At 44.3% G+C, this 24,027-nt stretch overlaps 1 protein-coding gene across 1 annotated transcript in view; it reads left to right on the top strand.

Moving 5' to 3' along the window:
- Plap (phospholipase A2 activator protein) overlaps positions 1–23,452 on the top strand; it is a 46,305-nt gene extending 22,853 nt beyond the window's left edge. The window contains exons 6-10 of the mRNA XM_050168192.3: positions 2,917–3,071; positions 3,551–3,770; positions 4,741–4,806; positions 8,365–8,625; positions 16,313–23,452. Of these exons, the coding sequence (XP_050024149.1) occupies positions 2,917–3,071; positions 3,551–3,770; positions 4,741–4,806; positions 8,365–8,625; positions 16,313–16,920 (1,310 nt within the window). The 3' untranslated portion in view covers positions 16,921–23,452. The remainder of the gene's footprint in view (positions 1–2,916; positions 3,072–3,550; positions 3,771–4,740; positions 4,807–8,364; positions 8,626–16,312) is intronic.
- Positions 23,453–24,027: the final 575 nt, after the last annotated feature.

Genomic DNA, 24,027 nt, shown 5'->3' on the forward strand with positions numbered 1-24,027 from the left:
GATGGCAGCCCTCTTGAATGCTGCTGTGAACGAGTGCCGAATTATTAGTGGGCCTGGAGCACTCGTGACAACTGAGGAAGCATAGAAGTAGCCAGCAGTCAAGTGGAACGCATCAAACCAATGCCTTTCGTCAAACTATAGAGAAAGCTAAGCGCAACAGGCAAAAAGAAACCCGCGAGCGGTATCTGCTCTTCCATTAACTACCAATACTCCCCACAAGCACCGCCGTTCTGAGGGTGCCACCGCGAATGGAACAGCGGCACTTCCATCAACTATCGACACCCCCTCATGAGTGTTGTGTGCACTGTAAAACTCTCAAAAGTGTTGAAAAACCCTTTCGAAAAGTGAACAAACACGCGGGATATCGAAAAGCTTCTTCGGCATAAAGGATGGCAGCCCTCTTGAATGCTGCTGTGAACGAGTGCCGAATTATTAGTGGGCCTGGAGCACTCGTGACAACTGAGGAAGCATAGAAGTAGCAAGCAGTCAAGTGGAACGCATCAAACCAATGCCTTTCGTCAAACTATAGAGAAAGCTAAGCGCAACAGGCAAAAAGAAACCCGCGAGCGGTATCTGCTCTTCCATGAACTACCAATACTCCCCACAAGCACCGCCGTTCTGAGGGTGCCACCGCGAATGGAACAGCGGCACTTCCATCAACTATCGACACCCCCTCATGAGTGTTGTGTGCACTGTAAAACTCTCAAAAGTGTTGAAAAACCCTTTCGAAAAGCGAACAAACACGCGGGATATCGAAAAGCTACGGGTAAGGCCATAGAACAAACAAAATTGTAACTCCCGTTGGTCTCGCTTTTCTGGCGGTGTCATGTTTTGGTTTCGATTGTAAGTCTACCCCCCACTTCAGATTTTCAAATTTAAAGAAAGTGGTCGACTTACAATCGTGTAAATATGGTATTGGTTATAACTAAGTGTTGTGTTGCCCCTCGTGCTCAGTGCCGTGCATTCGAAGGGTCAGCGAGTCATTAGCCCATGTGCTGCAAGGGGCAGGAGTTGACAGTGCTAACAGGCCTCTCTAAGCTCTGATGCCTCCTCCCTCGTCTATAAGACCACTGTCCTGTTGAAAAGCACAGTGTTGTGTACAAGATTAGTTGCGCCAATGCCATGCATTGTATATTGGCGAGATTAAATACTTCCCCGATCGAATACGTCAACACAAGAATGCAGTGCTGTGGCAGAATACTGCCAGTTTTTTTACCACCAAATTAGCCCCGACAGTGGCATCATCTTGGAGACAGAAAACAACCACCTTTCTTTTGCTTGCTTTGAAATCCTGGTACATCCAAAAGAGGTTGGGTAACATCAATTGTTTGTCGCTGTTTACTCTCAAGGGCTGCGAAAAGTGTCCGCATGCTTGTCAAAGCGTTAACATGCATATAAGCACTGCTATGCCTTGCACCATCTCGCCCCTTAAAAAGGAGCCGGTTTGGTTATTAAAATTAAAACAAATTTTGGTTGGAGTTTCTGTTGTTTAATCCAGTTGTTCCCAACCAAGTAGATATCTACCAAATGTCTACCTTTGAAACAAGGAGTTGAAGGTTGTTGTTGCCACATTGATTGTTAAACTACACTTACCGTGAGCCCTTATTTCTTTATTCCTGCTCTATTTAAACAAATGTGCATGTTGTCATTACTTCATTGATCAAACTGTTACAGTACTTATGCTTTTTTTTCTTTTGAAGACATTCTTCTTAGTCTATGTCAGAGGAATTTGGCATATCTGGGATCTGGGTATCTTGTAACCACTTCTAGAAACGATGGGTTAGGTAACTTGAAAATGTCATACAATGGTATTCAATGATACCTTGTTGTGCCAAGAATACATAGCAATAGTCAGCAACTAACTAATATAAAAAATCTAGCCTAAAAGGCCTTTAATGGGATGCGCATCTTAGTGTGTGAAGCTGCACTGTGCCACATCACATGCGACGCAATGCAGCTACACCGGTGAAAAGTGGATACTCGTACAGTCTAGCACCTGATGCAGCTTCAGTCAGCATGACCGGTGGTGTTCGGCACGCTTTCTTTCGTGTGGCCAGCGCAGGAATAAAACATGTCCTATGGCATGCGAGTGCATTGCATGCTAACTTGGCTGGCCGACAGCTTGGGTGTGCTGAAGAGAGAGTGTCGAGTGAGAACCTTCACGAAATGAAAAAGAGCTCGATCGCTGCACGCTTGTGCACAAGCACTGTGGCCACAACTGATCGCCGTGTTGCTGCGGCCCACGTTCAACATACCGAACTATACAGAGGGCAAACATTTGGCAATTCTGGTGCCGTTGCGGTGACATATCAGGCTTCTCCGGCTGCTGCCTGGCACACTTAAGATGCTAGACTAGCGATTGCCCCTGAAGGATTTGTAATGGCAACACGCCGCTGCATCAAAACACAGCTGTTGACACTTAAGAGAGGAAACACAAGCATGCCGAGGCAGTGTGCCTTCAACATGCCTATGACAGTGTCGACGTGTGCTAAGCATGCGCCAGCCATGCCAAAAAGATGGCCGAAGCTCGCGAAGCCCATCTCGGCCAAATGCGGGATTCGTATTGTGCACGCCAGAAGCCGCAGGACGTAGAGCTGTATTTAGGGGCCTTAGCAGAAAAGAGTCGCTCAACACAGATGCATGCCTGCTGAGACTTCTGAAGACAACAAGTGTCTCCTATGGTGCACGATGGCCAGGGAGACCCAGTGGGCATTTTTTTATTTGCGCGTGAAAAGCGATAAGACAAAGATCCCAATTAAATGATAAATAAACATGAAAAAGAGACAGGGTAGACACATACAATGAACATTTAACTAATAATTTGAAAAACTATGTACGACAACCTTGCCTTCTTCAGCATTAGCACTAGGTTGACACTTTCCCCCTTTTTTTTTTTTTGCTGTGTTGTCTCGGCAGGCAAAAGAGATGGCCAGACAAAGTTGATACGAGATGGCGATGTGGTGTCAGCATACCAGTGGGTCGTTGCCGATGATGTGTGGCAGAAAATTGGGGACGTCGTGGGTATGCCGAACTCGGACACTCCTGTTGGCAAGATCACTTACGAAGGAAAGGTTGGTGGCCCAATTTCCTCCTTGCGCAAGTATTTTCAAAGAGAAAAGCTCTTATAACCAGGTTGATGAAGTTGCTCTCTGTTAAGTTGCTGGTTAAGTTTAGGTTGTTTTATTAATATTAGATCGCTTGCATGGCCACATAGTGGTTTGGCCTGCAGAGCAGTCTTTCTTTACATATCTAAAGTTGTGCGTCCCATTATGTGTATTATAGCAGTGATGGATATGACAAAGTAATTTTAGCTCCCTCTTCAACTTCATTAAAATGAGTTTCGAGTGTATGTGCATTTGAAATTTAAACTTCACTTTTCTTAACTCTTCTCATTACATTTGCTGGAAACTGCTCAAACTTGTTATTGTTGTTAAGGCCACTCTCATTCTATTTGTTCCTTAAGCGTTCGAAAATTTATTGTGTATGATTATAACACTGTAGACTATCATTCAATAACTCTGGTCTCTCTGACACTGTTCTTTACGCGCAGGAGTATGACTACGTCTTTGATGTGGACTTGGACACTGGCGGGAAAATGAAGCTACCGTACAATGTGACCGAGGACCCGTGGCATGCAGCCCAGAACTTCATACACCGCAACAATCTGAGCCAGTATTACCTTGACCAGATTGCAAACTTCATAATTCAAAACACAAAAGGCATGGTCATTGGGAATGCTGTTCCTAGTACATATCAGGATCCCTTCACCGGTGAGCACGTCCATCTGCTTTCGTGGCTCAGTCACAGTGGTTTCCATGCAGCCCAGTATGAGATTGCCAGTTTGATTCCGAGTAATGGAAGCCATAGTCTAGTGAGTGCATACATAGTTTATTCAATAATCACCGGAGGTCACTTTACCACTGCGACCATTAGCTACCATGGGAATGGTGGTTCGCATAGAATTTTTCTATTTAACTGAATAAAATTCTGGGGTTTTACGTGCCAACATAGTGATATAATTATGAGGCACACGGTAGCGAGAGGCTCCAGGTTTTGACCACCTGGAGTTCTTTAATGCGCAACCAATGCGCGGCACACGAGTGTTTTTTGCATCCGTTCCCGTCGGAATGCAGCCGTCACGGCCAGGATCGAGCCCATGACCTTCTTGACACCATAGCCGTGGTTAATGTAGCATCACTGATTTTTCAAGCACGGCATTAGTGGCGACATCATGCGGACCCCATGTACATTTAACTGCAAATACCCGAAAAGTGATTGGCATAAAGGAATTAAACATGTTCTTTCTTGTGTTGTACAATATGCATGTGGCTTGTGACATATCAGTTCGTACATGAATTTGTCTACTATTCGTGCTTGTGACTTCAAACGCTCGGAAAACTTCAGATAAGCTTGAGATAGGCATATAGTGTATTTCGAATTATTGATATATCTAACATATCTCACGTTTTATATATCGGGGGATCGACTCTGTAGACAAATCCCATTAAAGTCGGTGATTGAGGTAGAATTTTGGTTTAGCTTTCTAGTGCTTTGTGTTGAATAATGAAATAAATTTCAAATATATTGTAACACTATATTTGGAAAGCATCCCCCTGAACATTCTTCTTTCTTCTTTTTTTTTTAGTCTTGTGTGGTTGTTCTGTTTTCTTGGCAGCATTTGAAAACATGATGTGCAGGGTATGAGAAATAGAGCATTACAATTGGTTTCAAAATTTACAGGTGGCTCAAGATATATCCCAGGAACTGAGAGGAGACCCCCGACAGTGCAACAAGGATCGCAACAAGGTTAGTGCGGGGAGAAGTTCATTTATGATGAGTGCCTCATGCAAGCAGTAAGATTTGAGCAACTTTCTAGATTGCAAGCCATCAACAAGAATGCAGAGTGAATTTAATGCTTGTCAGTATGTAGTTTGTCTTATCAAGGCAATGAAAGTGGATACAGGGTGTCTACCAACCGGAAAAACCGGGAATTCTCGGGGATTTTGAGTAGTCTGGAAAAACTCGGGGAATTTCTGCTTCTATCAGGGAAAATTAGCTATAATTTTATTGAAAGGGCCGAAAGTCGCGGTAATGCTGGCTCGAGCAACGACGGGAATCGTAATGAATCGTCTTTGACGTCCTGTCGTCTGCTGGAGGAGTTGCCAGTGCACAGTCAACGACAGACTTTCCGGATTTCCGATAATTTGGACGGCTTCGCGGCACGACCACGTACCCCATAGTCAATATATCAGAACGTCTGAAATTTCGGATGCAAAAACTCTTCGCCTTCGGATTTTCCGAACGTTTTGCCATGACCGCAGGTCCGAAACGGCATTAATCAAAGCTACCACTGCTGCCATTTTGATTACCTTGCTGCCTGAAACCGGCGCTCTCGCACGCAGATCCGCTGGCAGCCGTAGCCACTGCTGCGGCAACGCTAGGCCCAGCTGCTTCGACGTTCGCTATGAAGCTTCTTGCCGTTGGGTGCCGTGTTTTTTATTGAAAGAATTCGCTGCTGTCAGCAATGGCACGGACTCCACCTTTGCGGTCCTCGCGATTGGCTTAGAAGCTTGGAAAGCACAATGCATTGCATAATGCCGGTTCCCGAAAGTCGGCTTCGCCTCCGTACAGAACTGTTACTTGGTGAAGCATAGGCAAAAGTATTGCCGTGAAGCATAACAAGTGTGGGAAGGGGCTCTTGCCACGGGACACAGTACGTATTCCTTAATTACACACGCGTGCACCCCGTACTTCCTGTCGCAGTACGAGCACCGATATGCCTAATACGTGTACCAACAGACCTTCGGAGTGTTTTTGAATGTGCCTGTGGCGGTTTGAGCCCTTAAGGGCAGTAAATGGCATGCATCTATTTTTTTCCAACTGGCCGATTTTTCGGACGTTTTCGCGGCCCCTAAAGAGTTCGAAAACTAGGACATGGACTGTGCAACTGACCAAGAAGATGCTTCAAATGGTCTGTGGGGCAAACGAGTGACGGAAGGAGTACAAGAACAGAAAGGACCTCTGCATTGAGGAATGAATGGGAAAGGAAGTGTGCTGCCGCCGTTTTGAAGGAGCTTGAGCTCAAAAAACAAAGTGTTGGCTGATGCCGAGATGCAAGTGTCCCTCGTCCAAACCAAAATAAACTCTTTGAAGCAGTGAAACACAACAATGAGGCGTCGTGCGTGGGCTGAGAGTATGTCAGGACAGTTGAGGTTGACTTACGAGCTGTTGAGAGAGAATCTCAATTGTGACAAAGTTTGGGCCTCATACCACTGAGCTTTCTATCAGTTAATAGAAATAGCTCATATTCGAAAATATTTACTTTTGTATGCATCTCCTTTTTTATTACCTAATTGAGAATGTCCTACTCGATTTGCAATTTTTTTTAAGACATTTTATTTGCTGCGCATTTTACTAACCCCTCCCTTCTAGTCTCTTCTTGAATAACATGAACATACTCCTTAGTATTCAAACTAGATTAAGTTGTTCTTTTTTTAATTTTTTTGATATGCTTACTAGAGAGTGACCGCATCGAGCAATATGGTTTCAGCTCGTCTTGACATAAAACAGTTCTGCATCACTCAAGGAATTTTGCAAAGGGACTCGGGGAAAACCTGGAAAACTCGGAGAATTTGGAAATGTCAACTTGGTAGACACCCTGGGATAGCTGACAGGTGTCCGTCATGGTAATTGTACTATCTTACATGCAAGGCAAACAATCTGTTGGGACACACGCGCACACATACGCATACATAGTGGAGCGCTTAATTGTGTGGGCATCATTGCTATGTCTTTTGACTAGTGTGTAAAATGTGCGTTTGTTGAAATGACATTTATGTTCATTGACCATGTCAATAGACGGTGTTAGAATAGTGTTCAGCGCCTTACGTACATTAAAGGTGTGCATGTTGCTGGATGCTACAGTGCACGCCTCTTCAATAGTTTTAGTTTAACATATGGAAACGAAAGCATTGAAATGTGTTCGATGGGGGCGAAATGCGAGAACACCTGTGTACTTAGATTTCGGTGCACGTTAAATAACCCCAGGTGGCCCAATTTCCGGAGTCCCCCACTACAGCGTGCCTCATAATCAGAAAGTGGTTTCGGCACGTTAAACCGCATAATTCTGAAAAAAATTGGAATGGGCTGTGCAGTAATAAGTAGCCTTTCAAGGGAGCTCAGGAGGAGCAAAAAGCCAGTCAGTTCATTTTGGTGATCAGTGATAGCAAGAGCACAGCCATCACGACAATTCGTGCTGAAGCAGGCACCACTAAAGCCCCTTGATCTTAGAAAGCACTCTCCTGCTTGTGGGCCGTCCAGCAGGCCGAGGATGCCGCTAGAGCTCAAAGGCTTCTGGCCGCCATCTAGGCGGGGTTGGCCCCCCAACCAATCTGCCGGATATATAAATAAATGTTATTTCTCTCTCTCTCTCTCTCTCCTGCTTGTGTGCACTTTTCTCCTCAGTTCTGTTCAGATTTTACTTTCCCACAGGCCAGCATACTGCGTACATCACTCTTTTCTTTTTGCGGAGTTATCGTCTAGTGACGTGGTCTAGTGCTGGCAGATTGCCAAGAGTAGAACTTTTTTCTGAGAGATTTGGCGATAAACTAGCAGAAGTGCTCTAGAAAATTCACATCAAGCAGTAAGTGACCTCGGCTCTCTAGAAGGAAACGGCTCCCTCGAGAGGAAGAGCACGCTGTCTTTCATATTGAAATTTTGACTCTTCTTTTTCTTTTTTTTCACCATGCTGTGGTTTGACACTTTGCTTACGTGATTGTCAGCCCATGATATATCTGGCGTTCTTGTCTGTTTGCAATGCCCAAAGCTGGTAAGGGGTCTTCTAAGCAAATTAACAAATCCACCTTCTTACGTGTGTAATGGCCCGTACCATGAATATTCGAAGTGTAATTAAATTAATAAGCTTGTTTAACCCGCATACCGCATATCAATGTAACTGATGGCAGAAAGCTAGTACATTAGCTTGTCTGTAAATGTGTTGCATTTTACATTATACTGGGTTACTGTACACATGGGTGGCAGTAGCAATGCTGGTAGCGACATCCTGTGGCATTTTGTTCAACCACACATTTTTGTTACATTGGTGTTCTTGTCAAAGAAAAAAAAACCTGAATGTTGATGATCATGTTCTGCCGATGCTTTACACCAGCAAAAGCAGAATATGGTCGGTCATTGCAATAGCAGCTCTGGATCTTAATGGTTAAACACTGTCCCACAAGATGGCACTACCAACATGGCTGCTCGCATTGTCTCTGAATGGTATTAATGGACAGGCTATGCAGTCCCTTTAGGACCATGCTGTACACATTGGTACACCCTGTCTGATCTGACTTCTTTCTTTGTCAGGTGACTCAACAGAGAATGACAACGCAGCGGGTGACATGACTGTTGGCGGGCGCTTTTTTCCCCACACGTCGTTTGTTCGCTTCGATGTCGCTAACACCCAGGGCATCCTTACTAAGATGCGGGAATTCAACACTCAAGTCCCTCCTACTGACACGGTGGACGATGACGACTTGGTTCAGCTCATGGCACTAGCTTGTGCGTCAGGAACGCCTAGCGATGCCCAAATGGCTGCTCTTGAAAGGGTTGTGCATTGGCCACAAGGTACGCAATGTTTTGCTGTGCTTTCCTTGCTTACTGAATTTGCTCGTGTTTTTTTACATTCGAGCTTTCTTGCACGTAGTGGAAGTCTACTGTTTCTCCATCACTAGAATTTAAAGGCATGGAAACGAGACCTTGTGTTGGGTGGTCAGCCATTGTGGAGAGATGTGCTTTTTGGTAGTTTATGATGGTACAATGGGCTCTCTTTAACCGGAACCTCAAGGGTCTTTCATTAAAACTCTTTCAAACTCTTTCATTACCGCGAGAAAATGCTAGTGTTTTATAGGACTCCGAAAAAAATTATTTACCACTACAAATAATATTTCAGCACAAATTGCAGCATAGCATATCGTGCATAATGAAATGCTCTTTCCAAAAACATACGTTGCAAAAAAGAATTATTAGGTAAAAAAAAAGTTATAGAAAGCACCATTCTTGTTGCCACTTCATAAAAAGAATAAAAAACATGATATCTACAAAAATATTGATATCAACGAAAATTCAGAATGTACATTTGAAAGATAAATAACCCAGGAATAGTGTCTGAAAAAATAAATGCTCAGTGCAATGCCATTCTTGAGATACAAAAAAGAAACGGACCAGTTCATCGCTCATGCCCTGCCTTGAAGCAGTTGCTGGATTTTGTGAAGCATAGGTGGTCCACTCCACAATTTTCCCACAGGACGTATGGCTTTTGTTCAACTTGTCCTCGTAACATGTATTGTCCTCGTAACTTGTCCTCGTAACATGTATTGCAGTTCCGCCTTTTCGGAATCTTCTGAGGATGGTCCGATGAGAAGTTCAAGGAATGTACTTCACCAGTTCGTCTAGAGTCATGCACCTCTTTCAGGACCGATCGCTTTCAGCGTAGCTGGGCAACTACAAGATTATGCATTCAAGCATATCTGTTTGCATTTTTGCACATTGTCTTTATCACCTCTGCAGAGAACAGTAGAAAGAAATCCCACGTCGTTGTAAACTTTCTTGTGGCTGATCTGTAGCGCTGGGCCGAGATGTGCTACAGGCGACCTTCTTGGCGTGAATGGAAGTTTCTTTGCTGCCGATGGCAGCATATCATAACCAAGCGAAGTATGCATTCTTAAGATAATCTGTAGAGCTCTCGGCTTGTAAAAAAAGATCAGCAGGTAAGCGTACACACGGAAGGAGACCGCTCAAGGCCGTAAAGGAAACTCGCCGGTAACAGCTGCGGATGTCTTATGCTGACTGAAAACATTGTCACCATCAGAACTTGAATCTGCTTTACTGTCATCTTTGGAATCGTAACTCGAGTCCTCATCACTAAATTCAAGTGCGGATGCAGCATAGTTTCGAGCAGGACGCTTTTCTTGTGACGCAGCCGCGCGGGACGACGCCATGGGAGCGACTTTTGATAATGTACAGCGACACCGGCAGCGCCCCTTGCCAGGGTTTTACGAGAGAAGCATTACTGAAATTCTTGGAAACTGGTTGCAAAAGCCGGGTCCACATGTTGGACATGCGGCGGACCTTCAGAAATACTTTAGTGGAATAAAACGTCTGAGACTCCAAACCAAAGCTCACTAGGGAACAGGTGGCATCATTTTCGGTTAATTATCACCACTAAGCACTGTTGGACGGCAAAACCGGCGACACAGTCAAACCCGGCTATATCGAACTCGCAAAAAAGCGCCTATCAGTTTGATATAGAGCATAATTCGATATAAGCCTGCTAAATAATTGGATGTCATAAAAGCGCATACCATTTGTAAAATCACTTTATTGATGAACCTAGCTTAGTTTCACATGAAACAGTCCTACATTTTCTTCTGCTTAAGCAATTTCGTTGCCTGCGACGCACGCACTTCTCCACATTGTCTAAGGAGTCGGTCGGAGCAGCTGAGGCCGCAACCTTCCGCATTCCCGCAGAAGCACCGGACTAGTGCGAGCGCACCAATAACTTCGGAGGATGTGGGCAAAGGACCCTCGTTGTTTTCCTCATTGTGCCCGCTTTCACTTGTGCTCGGTACAATGTCGGCAATGTAGTCTTCGTTTTCGGGCTCTCCCGTGGTCGCGACACCATCATTTGCATTCACAAACTCGTCGACTGTTGATTCGTCAACAGCTTCCCAAATTTCTGACAGCTCACTCCAAACTTCGGCAACACCGGCAATGACTTTGTCGCATTCATCAGGATTTACAGCCATCACCGAGCATGCGGAAGCCGGCACGGCTGAAGCAATTTCGAGTGAACCGCTCGTTCACGGCCGTGCATACGCGTCGGGCGTCACGGGCATCGGGTTGTGAGTTTGGTTGTTTTAGCCCTAATCTCCCCCTTATTCTTCCAAGATCATGGTGAGAGTACTCCTCGGAATCTTGCACTCTGCGGCGGCATCCACTTCTCACCGCGTTCAACCAGATTTATGATTTCGAGCGTCACGACGAAAGGCAAATTCTGCCGCTTTATCACGGCAACACTGCGGCAGAAGGCCCACAAGGCGCGCACACAACGAACCAGAAAAGCAGCGAGACAGCTCGTACTTCTGCAATATTGCACGACGAGGGCACCAGAGCCTCTGATTGGCTGTCTGAGCAAGTGCTGCGGGCGGGCCAGGATCATTTTTTGCGAGGGGGTGGTGACGGCTCGTCCGAGGCAGCGTGTTCTTGGTAGGGAGAGTGGTTGGATGGAGCCGCGCCGCCGGGTTTCCCCGCCACCGCGAGGGAAAGCCATCTTCTGGGGGCACTTTTCCGCCGTTTGACGTTCGTTATATCGGGAGTTATTGCTATTTTTGTTCGATGTAAGCGTAATTTTTGCTATATATATTCATTGTAACTATACCGTGTCCAGAAATTGTTCGATATAGGGAATAATTCAACATAAACGGGTTCGATATAGTTGGGTTCGACTGTATAACTTACCGTATTTACTCGCATAATGGTCGCACCCCTGAATTTTGTCATCAAAATTCAATTTTTTTTCTTTCCCGTGTAATAATCACAGCCTCAACTTGTCGCAGTGATATGTCGTGTGCCAAGTCTAGCTAATCATGATCGCACTTACCATCTGTCGAATGCTACGCGAACAACTATTGAAGACATGCCAAGTGGTCTGCACGCACCCAACATTGGGTGCGTGCAGATGCCCCAGCAGATGCCCCATTTCTTTCCTTTCATCACATTCCGCACTTGAATGAAAAAAAAAAGCTACAACCAAACGTGCCTCGGCTATATTATTTGTAGGCTTCATAATGGTTTTGGTCAACAATATAAAGGGCACCTTTCGATTCTTCTCGTCTGCACTCGTGGGCACGCAACAACTCATGAGCAGTAATGATATTGGCCACGTTTACCTGATACGTTAGAGGTGTGCCCTATTCATACGCCGATGCTTGTAACGCACCTAAGATACTTGCCCACCCTTAGCGGAAACGTGCCGTAGTAGGATAGCAGTGAAGACAAATGCCGCAGTTTCATCAGCATACCCGCCATGCGTTTCTATGTCACTGGCAGCTAAGCGCGCCCACCTCTGTTTCTGTACTCTCAAAGTGGACATGGCTACGTTATTCTCTCAAACTTGCCAATATTAATGATATTATTCATTACTGATGCGAAAGAAACTGCTTCAACCCGCGTGATGTACTCGCAAGAAGAAAAATAATCGCGTTCAGCGCATTCGGCTTGCTCCGTCGACCGCCATTTTTGTTATGGTATCCCGCACTGACAGCGGTAGCCGCCTGCTTGTCATCCCACATTTGCTGCGGGATGAAAAAAAGAAAATGTTTTTTTTCGTGTGAAATTTAACCTGCGTAATAATCGCACCCATGAATTTGTGTCAATTTTTTTGACAAGAAAGTGTGATCATTATGTGAGTAAATAACGGTAATTCGTGACATGCTGGGAGTCATTTGATTACAAAATTTTGATGCTAGTCTGGCTTAATCATGAACGGCATGCCTTTTTCTCAAGTGCGGCAGAAGGTGACAAACGCGCCTCTTTTTGCTACATGTGCACATTAGTTCACAAAAAATCACGGCATCGCCGGAGTGCGAAAATTTAAACTGATTCTGAAAGTGTAGTGCCTGTACTAACTACTGGATGGCCTTATATGGATAAAAAATGGCCCCAATAAGTCTAAATTGGCGATTTAAAGCATCATTCACCGGTGATTGATTTGAATAGGCATAACGAAACAGTTAAGAGGCAGTTCCATTTAAGCTATTTCCGTTTATCGAGATTCCATTGTATATAGGTATTGGCCGCAACATCGAGCAGAGTCGCTGCCTGTTGGACACTGGCTTAACCAAGGATAGTGTACATTGCGTCTGCTAGGTGTTACACGTCTACATGTGCATGCATGGCATTAGTATTGCTACAGGCTTTAAAACAGTACTTTAAAATGTAATTGCATACCTTAAAAACCACCTTAAAAACCTTGTTATGGCACAGTAGTCCTGGTCTGCATTTCTTTTAATGTGTGCAAAAGCACTTAGCCTTGCGCTTTTGTCTTTGTACTGTAGTCGAATCAGTGACTGCTCGTTTCAGTGCATTTGAAACGACTTAAGTGGTAACAGCGAGCCTTGAATGCTGGCTGCGCTTTAGTGACTTGTCACAATGTGTCGGTTACCGTATTTGCTCGATTCTAACGTGCCCTTGATTATAATGCGCACTCGTTTTCCGTGACAAAAAAAAAAAAAAAAAAGCCCTCAGTAAGTGCACCCATTTGCCGCGACCTAAAGAAAGAAAAGTCCTTTACTGTACCGCGCACCTCGCTTTTTCATACAGGAATACAACCTTCTCTCATAAAAAAAAAAGATTTACTCCCAATACACTAACATTGCAATAAATAAAAAGAAAGGGTACAGTTTTGCCTAAAAGGCGAAGCATAGATTTTGATAGCAAATTAGTAGACAGCTATACGAAAAGTAAGGATAGTAGTTTTATTGGCCACATAAACTTTTAAACATTCGATTACTAACTAAATTAGCAAGCATGGTGTCGCGCGATCATGCAAACACGAACGTGGCTCGCGCAATGACCATGGAAACTCTTTATCCAAAAGCTGTAGTGGGAAGCTCGGTAGCAGGAGCGAGCGAATTGACTTTCGTGCGGCCTCTCACTTCAACGTGCACCAAGCGACGAGAACACAGCATGGAAGGCCTAGATGCATGGACTCTGTCTCCATTGCAGATAGCTTTAAAGATAGGGGCCGTGCGGCCACGCCGTACGTAGCAGCCGCCGGAGCAGAAAGCTTCTCCTCTTTGTGCCAGTCCCGCATACAACTTTCAAGAACTCTGGACGCCCACGATGCGGGCCGATTTCTGTCAGTCGCCGCGCACGCGATTGTGGCTTCTAATTGCGATATTGTGATGAACTCGGCAAGTCTTTGCAGTCGGCACTTCCATGCTGCTAGAGCAAATGCGGGAAACGGGAAGACTGGGAAGACGGACGGTGCACTAAACCTAAGCACACATACTACAGCGCATGGAGGAAGCTGCAACAGCTAGGCTCGAAGCATGTGTGAGGCGGCCATTTTAAATGCCGATGGTGATATGGTGACGCAGATTTAGGATCGTACTCAATTCTGACGCGCATGCAATTTTTGGACCCATTTTATTGGAAAAAGAGTGTACGTTAGATTCGAGTAAATATGCTAACCCACAATTTCTGGATACCCCGAAGCATGAACAGGGTTACTCGAACATCACTCACTAGTAGAAAAAGAATCGTGAGCATGTGCTCGCATAATATTGCATTATACGCTTTATATTAGGAGAACTGTGCTATGATAATTGCGATAATTAGATGGCTCCTGCTTAGCGATTACACAACCATCTTGCCTTGCGATTATATTGTGGGCTTTTGTACTTTGATTTGCTGCTAGAAAATGACAACATATACGAGGATTATCTGTGAAACGGCAGCCTCTAGATGCAGGACATCGTAACACTGAGTTGAAAGACTGCTATTATAATTCCCTTTCGCTCTTCATTGTGCCGTTATTAGCTTGACACAACACAGAAGCCACTATTAGCAGCGATCAAACAGCTTAATAACTTCAGCTCCTCAAACAATTGCAACTTTGTGCCATTGCTGTCATGTGCATAACCGTGCAAGGGCGATAAAAATTCTTTCATCTGAAGCAACCTGATAATCCTTCTAAAGTACTGTCACTTGCTGTGGCCTAGCTTGCTTAATTGAATTCATTAACTGTTCGCATTTCACACTGTTTAAAAAGATAAAAAATACAGTCAACGACCAATTTTCTGGACTGCCAATTTTTCAGACATTCCCGGTTATACGCACGTCTTTATAATCTTTGTGACACACATCTTCGTGAGCTTGGTGCGTAGTCGAGTGATCGTGTTGTGCGCCCTGCAGCACTAGGCCTCGCTGCTTCAACGATCGCTGCCAAGCTTCCTGCTAATTAGTGCCGTGGTTTTCATCGAGAGAATTTGCCAGTGACTTTGAAGTGCGAAAAGCCCTGCCATAGGTTGATGATGGAAAAGAAAGCCATCATTACCAAGCAACTTGAGGGCGGCCAGTCATAAGCCAACGTGGGCGAGGAGTTTGGCATTTATTAAGCAGATGATTTCAGATTTCCTCATAAATTGATTAAATGCCATGATCGCCTAGCAGTTCCTGGTCTTGGGTTGCACCTTAAAATGAATAGAAATGAGTTCGGCACTCCAAATCGAACATTGACTGTAAAACGAAGATGAGTACAATCGATGATTTAGAGTGCCCACCAACTTACTATTTCACCTTTGTTGCACAAGAATACAGACTTCTTTAAACCAGTGCGAGGCTCGCAGAGAACGAGGCATTAATTAACAGAGTAGGGAGAACACAAGTGAAACATACACAAAAAGCTCCAAGATAGTGCCCAAACAGAAGCTGTGTGGCCGAGTGCCAGTCCCCATTGAATGAGTTTGCGCTTTTTTCAAGTCAACAGAACTGTAGCGTGCATTTCCTGCAAACATTTCCTATTTGAAGGCAATACTATAAGATCAGTTCACTGCAGTCACTGCGTTTCATTACCAGAAAATTGGGCCAAATCCTTCTCAGCGGAATGCTGCCGTGTATGATTCAATGCACATCATCGACCGCCTGTGTACACTAACACCGCAACAGGGCTGTCATCTGTAGTTTGATTTCGCGGCAAATAGCACTCGCAGGAACATTTGTACATGAAGTTGTACATGAACAGTTGTCAAGGAATAGGTGTACATGAAGACGCATGTGTCCCTGTTCCTGCCTGCGCTGTACCTATAGGTCATCGCAGTAGTCAGCCTGTGAAGGAGTATCTTTACCTATAAAAGTAGTTGCAGGGGACCCGTATCATTAGAAAGAATTCTTTGTGCAATTAAGAATGGGTTTGGGTGCATATAACAGCATTAATTGAAACGGCAGCTTACCAGTATTGCTGCAAAGAAAATTATATACAAAAGCTGCTGCTTTTCCTAGCACACATCCAGCAACATTGTTTTTATGTTGAACATTTGTTGACTATATCCTAAGAAATGAAGCTAGCTGAGATTCAAACAAACACTTATATTAGTGATGCTTTGCCTTGCCGTGGTAACACCCCCGGTTATGGGCTGTAGTCCTTAAAATGAATGAGATTACAGAAGCCAGCTTCCCCTTCATGATATGTCATATTGCAGGGAAAGCAACTTTAAAGGCGTGCATGCAATCCGTGCTTCGCTGCTTTCAGAGTTTGTGTTCCCGGCGCTGGACCTGCTGAGGCTTGCACTGCGAAATCCCACGGTGAACAGCCACGTCTGCAGTCTGAGTGGGCCGCAGCTTTGCAGCCACCTGATTGGTCTGCTCTCGTCTACGGGCCCTAACGCAGCAGCCAATCAGATGCTAGTCCTGCGCAGCCTTTGCAACCTTTTCTCCCAGCCCAGCGGCGAGGCGCTGGCGCTGCGCGAGCGCGAGCGGATACTTGGCGCCCTTCAACGGCGAGCTGCAGCTGGTGGCGCCAACAAGAACACACAGATCGCGATGTCCACACTGCTGTTGAATTTCGCCGTAGCTCACCTGCGGGCTGGGGCAGCGTGCAACACGCAGGACACGGAACGGATGGTGCAGCTGCTGACTGCCATGGTCGCAGTTGCGGCCGAACTGACAGACGGCGAGGCGCAGTTTCGTCTGCTCGTGGCAGCAGGCACTCTGTGCAACGTGGAAGGATCAGGGACCGCCGAGATTCGCGAGCTGGCAATTGCGCTTGAACTCCCGCGGGTCGTGGAGAAGTGGGTGGTGACGGACTGCCCCGAGAAAGTGAAGCTGTGTGCGCAGCAGTTCCTGGAATCCTTGAGGTGAAAGCGCACAGGGTGCACGGCTGTCTAGGCTCGTGAAGTGAAACTGATCTGTCGCCCATGCATTGTTTTTCTTTCAATTTTTTTTTCTTGGTGTTCAATTTCGTGCGCACAGTAACCCCCTCCCATTGGTTTCTCTGGGTGGAGGTGCAGGCTGTCCAAATTCTGAGGGGAGCTTTTGTGAGACTTCTATCTTTTAGTTTGTCTTTTTGTTACTGTAAGAGTAGAGTCGAAATGGCAACTTTTAATAAATTCTCGGTAAGTATTCTGTTTTTATTGGTTTGTTTCCCGAAGCTTCTGTGGTTGCAGAGGAATATGTTGTATTCAATAACTGCGTTAAACTGAAGCGGCACCCAAGCCTGTTCTGGAAGCCCTGAGGCAAAAAGTGGATTTTTCCTGGTTTACTGGCTCGGGAAGTGAGCCTTGTGCACCTCCAACGTACCTTTCTCTTTTTCTTTTCCATTTTCTGTAAATGCTGTGTAACCCTTCGAATACTGATACTCGTGATCGATCCCCTTAGGTTTAGATTCCGCTCATTGAAAATCGCCATGAAACTGTCTGTATGACCTTCCTTTTGGTGTGTGCAGCAGCAGGCACTGTTTTTGCATTGCACCGTGCAATCTTACCCAAACAAGAATGGCGACGTCACCTTCGCAAACCCTCCCCAACTTGTTCCAACACTGTTTCTGCTTGACTGTGACAGGCTTGACACCCTCGTGCATTTTATTCGCACTGCTCGAATACCTCTTGTAAATACTAACTGCCCACTGGTTTGGGTTTCCCGTCTGGCTGCCCAAACACATCTTTCTTTTGAGTGCCTGCGTCATCCTAAACTTGCATGAAAGCAGTTTACAACTTGATTTGAAGAGAATAGATTGTCGTCATTTTCGAGGCAAACTCGTCATGCATTCTGCAATGAAAATTTACTTCTCCTCTGGTGCCCCAGAACTGTTAGGTGACTCGTAAAAACTTTGCCGCAAATTTTCTACACTGCTTTAACATGAGAAGAAAAGCCGCTGGCACACCAAACGATCAAGGTTTCTTGATCAAATGGCATCGCAGACTTTCTCATGTACCCTGAAATGGAAATTTTTCTACATTTGCAACAGGCATTCTTTCTTTCTTTTTTTTTTTTTTGAGATCGCAGATTTTTCGATAAACCTTGGTGCTTGCTATCAATCGGGAATGTATTCAGATTGATTCATTTCGCTCAAGGCAGACTCAAAAGAGACACATAGACACGAAAAAACTTGGAAAACAAAGTTTGCAGAGATGCTGGAATTCCTGTTTTCTTAGCAGCCTGTGCCAGGCATGCGTGCCAACTGAAAGTTTCTTGTTATGCCTCATTGCAGACAGTCTCGAATTGTCTTGGACAGAAACTTTTGCTTTTTCCATCAATTTATCCTCGCAGCAGCAACTGAGTGAAGGTATGAAAACATAGCTTACTCAACAAATACGCAGGCTGGCTTGTGAAATTTTAAGCCCACATTGTCCAGTTAAGTGCCGAAGCCGAACTACTGGGATTAGCTTGCATTAAATTGAAAGCATGTGTTAATTGGGAAAACTTTGTCGTAGCTTAGGCTTAGCTTGTATTTTACATTGCATTTGGTTGGCCAAGCTCGACTTTGGCCCCAAATTGTGCACCCTACATGCCCCCCCCCCCCCCCCCTTCTTGCCATTGTTGAGCCGTGGTATCCATGACTTGCGAAAAAAATTCTCCCCAAGAGCTTTGCACTTGTAAAGCACCTAATTGTTGCAAGCCACGATTTAAACAGTGCCTCAGCTGATGGACAAATAAAGTGCTTTCTATTTTTCTGAAGCGTATGATAAAAAAAAATGGTCTTGTGCTCTAGGAAGCTTTGCATTGTAGCCGTTGTCATGGATTAAGCTCGCTCTGTGGATAAAGCTGCAACAGAGGGATACCGTTTAATACCGTAAATGCACTGAAACAAAATGCACTTCACGTTACTGCAAAATCCCTGAAGAATCTATACATTGAGCGCAATGAGCAGTATGTGCACTGTTTTGCCATTGCAAGTGGTAAATGCTACAATGCAAGTAGTTAGTTGGTTGCACAGGCACCAGTGCCCTCTGGTAATCTCTCTGTGAAACTGCTTCAGTAGTGCCGCTGTGCCATGTTTAGACGAAGTCTGGTCCCTTACTGAAAGCTCGAACAAAGGTGCACATCATCACATTTGAGCTTCACATTAGAAGACTGAGGAAACTGTCACATGTTGTTAATGCTTATTGCACTTGCTAAAAAAAAACAGGTGCTGTTATGCACCATTCAAAGCCATTTGCCAAACTTTGAAATCACCCAAAGGCCTAAGGTGTTGCCTTTGATTGCCTTATCATTGAGCTAAATGTGTCCCCGATGTCAAAAAAATTGGAACTAGGAGCTGGTGGGATAAATGTGAGGTAGTTGCTTGGGGGCTGATACTTTAAGGTAGCTTAGTCTATTTCGGCATATTTAGGACTAAGTTTGATTTAACTTGTTTCATTATTTTGATTTATCCAAGGCCAAGTTTGATAACTGGCACCAGACATTAGTGACTGCACTGCAATGTCGGGACATAATCCCGCAATCGATTTCTTAAGCCACAGGAGACGACTTTTACTGTATATACATGTGATACATTTCAAAGACTCTGAAATAAGGTTGTGCTTTTCTATTGAGTACTTATCTGCTGCAGCGCCGAAGCAACGTCAATACTGTTTACCTGAACTGCCGTACAACTGATGCAGCGCAATGTTGCGTCAGAGTGCTGATAACTCTCGGGACAGTGTCATGGAGTGGCAGGAAATGGTGCCTAGTAGCCAACTGGCAAGTTGTTGCAACTGAAGAAATAAAGTGTAGGACTTTCCTCTTCTAAGGATGCTTCGAAGAAATGTGTGCCTCACCTCTTAATTGCCTAGTCGTGCAAAAGTGACTGGCCATGTCAGTCAGTTGTGAATGATTGTCAGCTAGCTGTGTGCGTCTGGGAAGGCATGTGTAACCTGTGGATTGTTCGCCGATAGGCCATTCGGCCTGTGTTGCACGTGTCATACCTGCTAACCTGTGAAATTTAAAATTCGTAAAAGCCCTGAGGACATATCGGAAGAGGGGAGGGAGATTAGCACAGATTTCTAAAATTTACCCATGAGTGCACACCTTGTAATATACTAATGCACTTCAGTAATAATTCACCTTTAGATGCAGGGCACAAGCAGCAGCAAATATTGATGAGCCCAAATCAACTAGCAACAGACTGTTTCTAGATCAGCGACTTTTTGGCAACTTTGCTGTTGCTGACTGCCCCTGCTCCAGGAACTTGTCTGAATAAACTTGCTCAAAGCAGATACCGTTCTGGTGGCCTTTCGTAATCGGAAGACTTTGGAGACAGACGAGCGAGACTCTTTTGCGAATATGGTTCATTTCCGTTATAAAATATGATGAAACACCGCAAAATCGTAGAGCAAGTCCACATTTGTAAGCTTTTCAGAAAGTTCAGGAGGGTCGGAAGATGTGCACATGATAAGAACAATGAACAAATATTTTAGGGCAGTAGTCTCGACTAACTTTCGGGGATGCTATCACTTTTGCAAGATTTTGCACTAGTAACAGCATACGCATCGGCATCTAGGAGTAATAGTGCTCCTGGCACTGCTTAAGGACTGCATACTTCGCACTGTGCCAGCAATGCTTTGACTGTAGGCAGAGTATTTGGTTCTTCCTCCTGCTTGGCTGACCTAGACTAGATTTTGTGACAATACATACGGTAAGTGAGGAGGGAGTGTGACCTTGAAGCTTGTTGCAGAGAGCACATGCGTGGAAAGGCAGCTGTGCGCAAATGATGCTGGGCACTGGCATTGATTGAGCCATCTTTGATGTTTTCAGAACATGCTGCACATTGTTAACCTTAGCAATGCACAAGCCATCGTTGAAGTTGCGCAGCACTTCTCTGCTTTTGTCAAACCGGTTTCCAGTCGGGAAGCAGCTTGAAAGTACCGTTAGAACTCGGTTACTCGTAATTGTTGCAGCTTGGATAGTGTCACCGCCTGTTTCGTTGGGAGATGAAAGAACTCAAATTTGAATGATGGTGTTCTAACGGTGCAAAGGACAAAGACTTGAAAGATGTGCAAGGAACATCTACAGACACATGAGTGTGTGCGTTCCCTTCTGTCTTTGTTTGTGCTGTTAGAACGCTGTTGGCAAGCTGAAGCAACAAACCCAGATCAACGTGTTGTCGAAATTTGAAGGACTGTATGATAAAGCTGAAAAAAACTTTCTTTTTGCGGCCTGTTTTTGTAGCAGCACTCTGTGGAAAGAGTGGGCTATTCATATGAGTTAAATAACATATGAACTAATGCCCCAAGACACATGTCATCGCAGAATTGAAGCCAGCCAGTGTTGAAAATGCATGTTGATTTTCTTATGTTTGCCCAAGCATATATTCAAGAAATGCATCCTCTCTGCTGAAGTGTGCACTGATTTTCCACATGAAATTGTCACCAGGCTATTAAGTGAGGCTTTTGTGGGGACAGCACATCTTGTGCTTCAGGTACAAAGGTGGTGTCCATTGCCTAACTCCCAGCAACAGCTACGGCATGTTCCTGACAACTTAATCTTGAAGGCCATGCTTTTGCATACTGTGGGCGCCAGCTCCACAAAGCTCACACGCCTTAAACACTGGTTGACTTCAATAACATGTGCTAAAAAATTTCTACAAACATTTGACTGGCTATTTCATTTTCGTTAGCTGGTTACTAATTTATGCTGTATTCTTGCTGTATGCTGTACTGTGTTGCCTTCAAATGTTTTTTTTATGCTTGTGTTCGGTGAAATGCAATGTATTACAGTCAAATATGAAAGGTTACGGGGCATAGGATTTGCAAAGAAGAGTGTGCACAAAGCCTCGAAGTCATTTTCAGTCTGGTAGTTTTTGTGACCTACACAGTGATGCATTAAATTGGAAGCATGCCATGCCTTAACGGAACAGGAATTCACAGTTGTCGAGGAGCTCGTGTCCCGTAAACTTTTGTGACTGACTGTGCATTTCATCCTCATGAAATCGAACCCAATGCATTGCTTGACATCTATATTTTCTTTCTGTACTGTCATTTTTCTTGCACCACGTCATTTGTTCTGAATAAACTAAGTGCTTACTGCGTTTCCACAAGTGCACCCTTGTGCATTTAAAGGGACATTAAAGAGAAACAAATAAATTTTGTACAAACTGGTGTATTTCAGAATTTTATTTTTGTTAATTTCATGGTAAGAGGTTATAATAAAGGAGAAAATAAAGACTAAGCTTACGCTTTTTGAACACTGGTTTGTCAGTATGACGTTGCAGATTTCAAAGTGCTTTCTCGTATTTGGGCTGATTGTGGTGCCGTAAGAAATTGCTAAAACTTGCAGTTCTTGGCTCCTTTACAATACTACTTTGCACTATTCCATCCTTGCCGATAAAATATCAACTAGGCCTGAACAGGTGCCGTCAAAATCCACATCGTAGCGGTTCATTGAGGGAACTTCAAATCTGCCGCAGCACCGATCTTTCACTTAGCTTGTTTCATGGAATATCAAGCCTCCTCTCGCAGTAACAATGGCTTTCTTCTTTTTCATATTGCAGAAGGGCAATTTACTAATGCAGCTCAAATTTGTTTCTCATTAGTGTCCCTTTAAAAACCCAAGCATTTGTTTCTAGATGCCATAAGTAGAATGACTTGTAGTGTGCCATGGCAGGCAGATATACCTCAACTTAAGTTCTTCAAAGTTCACTTCTAAAGCACCAATAGGGTGCAGTCATTCTGCATTGTGAGTGGCATTAACCCGTACTACATTACAAAATCTGTGCATCTCTATTTTCGTGTCTGGCTTTTTTGTTTCGTGTCCATAATGGAAAAGCAGTGGACATAAAATAGGCTGATGATGATGATGATAAATAGAAAAGGGTAAAATTCTTCATTGCGAGTTACTATGACCTTGGTGCTATTTGTGAAAGGCCCCTAAATTGCATGTGTTCTCCACAGAACAAAGTGTGTATTGTTTTGTGCTGAGGATAAGTAGCAGAAGCCTTCAAAGCAAACCCAGTTGAGTGCTTAACAAGTTTATAGAAGTTTTGGAAGTGGCAGTAAAGTAGTGGCGAGGTAGGCATTTATTCACGCCTATCCGCATGTAATGATGATGTGATGGGTGCTTTCAAAACGGTTAGCTAAAATTCTGTGTGCTTCAAATTATCTTTTTCCTGTGACAACTATCAATCAGTGTCTTTCTTTTTTTCATTTAGATATGATGCATGAACTTCCGTTTCTCAATTGTGATGAATTTCAAACAGATAAGCTCCACATGGCATACTGACAAGGCCCGGTAAAAACTTTAATTCAAAGTTTCAAGCAATGTTGACTAATATATGATGTGAAAGCTGGTATTTAACAATATCGAGCACTTCTGCAAGTGTTAGAAATTGTATGCCAATAAAAAAAAAATGTGCAACAGCTGTTTCTGCAGTGTGCGAGGTTGTGTACGTGTGATGAATAAACTACATTTGTTTCCATGTTCTGCTTGAAAGTGAGATCATCCACGACAGCTGCTAAAAAAAAAATGTAATGTTTGGGTGCTTTGAGATGCTCGGTTTTCTTTGAGGCTCACTTCTCATTGTAAACAGCTTATTGCGTGTTCCGTCCTGGCCAATATTAAAGATAGGCAATGCTTTATTTATATTCGAGACAATCATTTCCTTATGTTACTGTTGATGTCAGGAAAGTACTCGGAGGCAGAATTAAAAGAACGGCTATGAAGGAGCTAGTAGACACATTTTTGCATTTATCTTCTTGAAGACCAATAGGCATTTCTATCAAGCTGCGTAGATATGAATCGGCAAGTAGAAACATTTGTGGTGCTTGAACACAAGTAGGCTATTCCATTTGGTTGCCTTTTTTTTAGGTGTACTCGCAAGGGTTTGAACTGAAATTTGAGGTGCAGGCTCCTTGCACGGTGCGTATCATCTGGACACCTGAACATGCCTCTCTCCGTGTTAATGAACACGCTAATGTAGTAGCCCGAGAGCTTACTAACCGGGTGCCATTTGAAGAGCTGTCCAACTCGGACGATGCACCAGCAGAACTGAAC

The sequence above is a fragment of the Dermacentor andersoni genome, chromosome 11, assembly GCF_023375885.2.
Source record: "Dermacentor andersoni chromosome 11, qqDerAnde1_hic_scaffold, whole genome shotgun sequence".
In the NCBI taxonomy this organism is placed as follows: Eukaryota; Metazoa; Arthropoda; class Arachnida; order Ixodida; family Ixodidae; genus Dermacentor; species Dermacentor andersoni.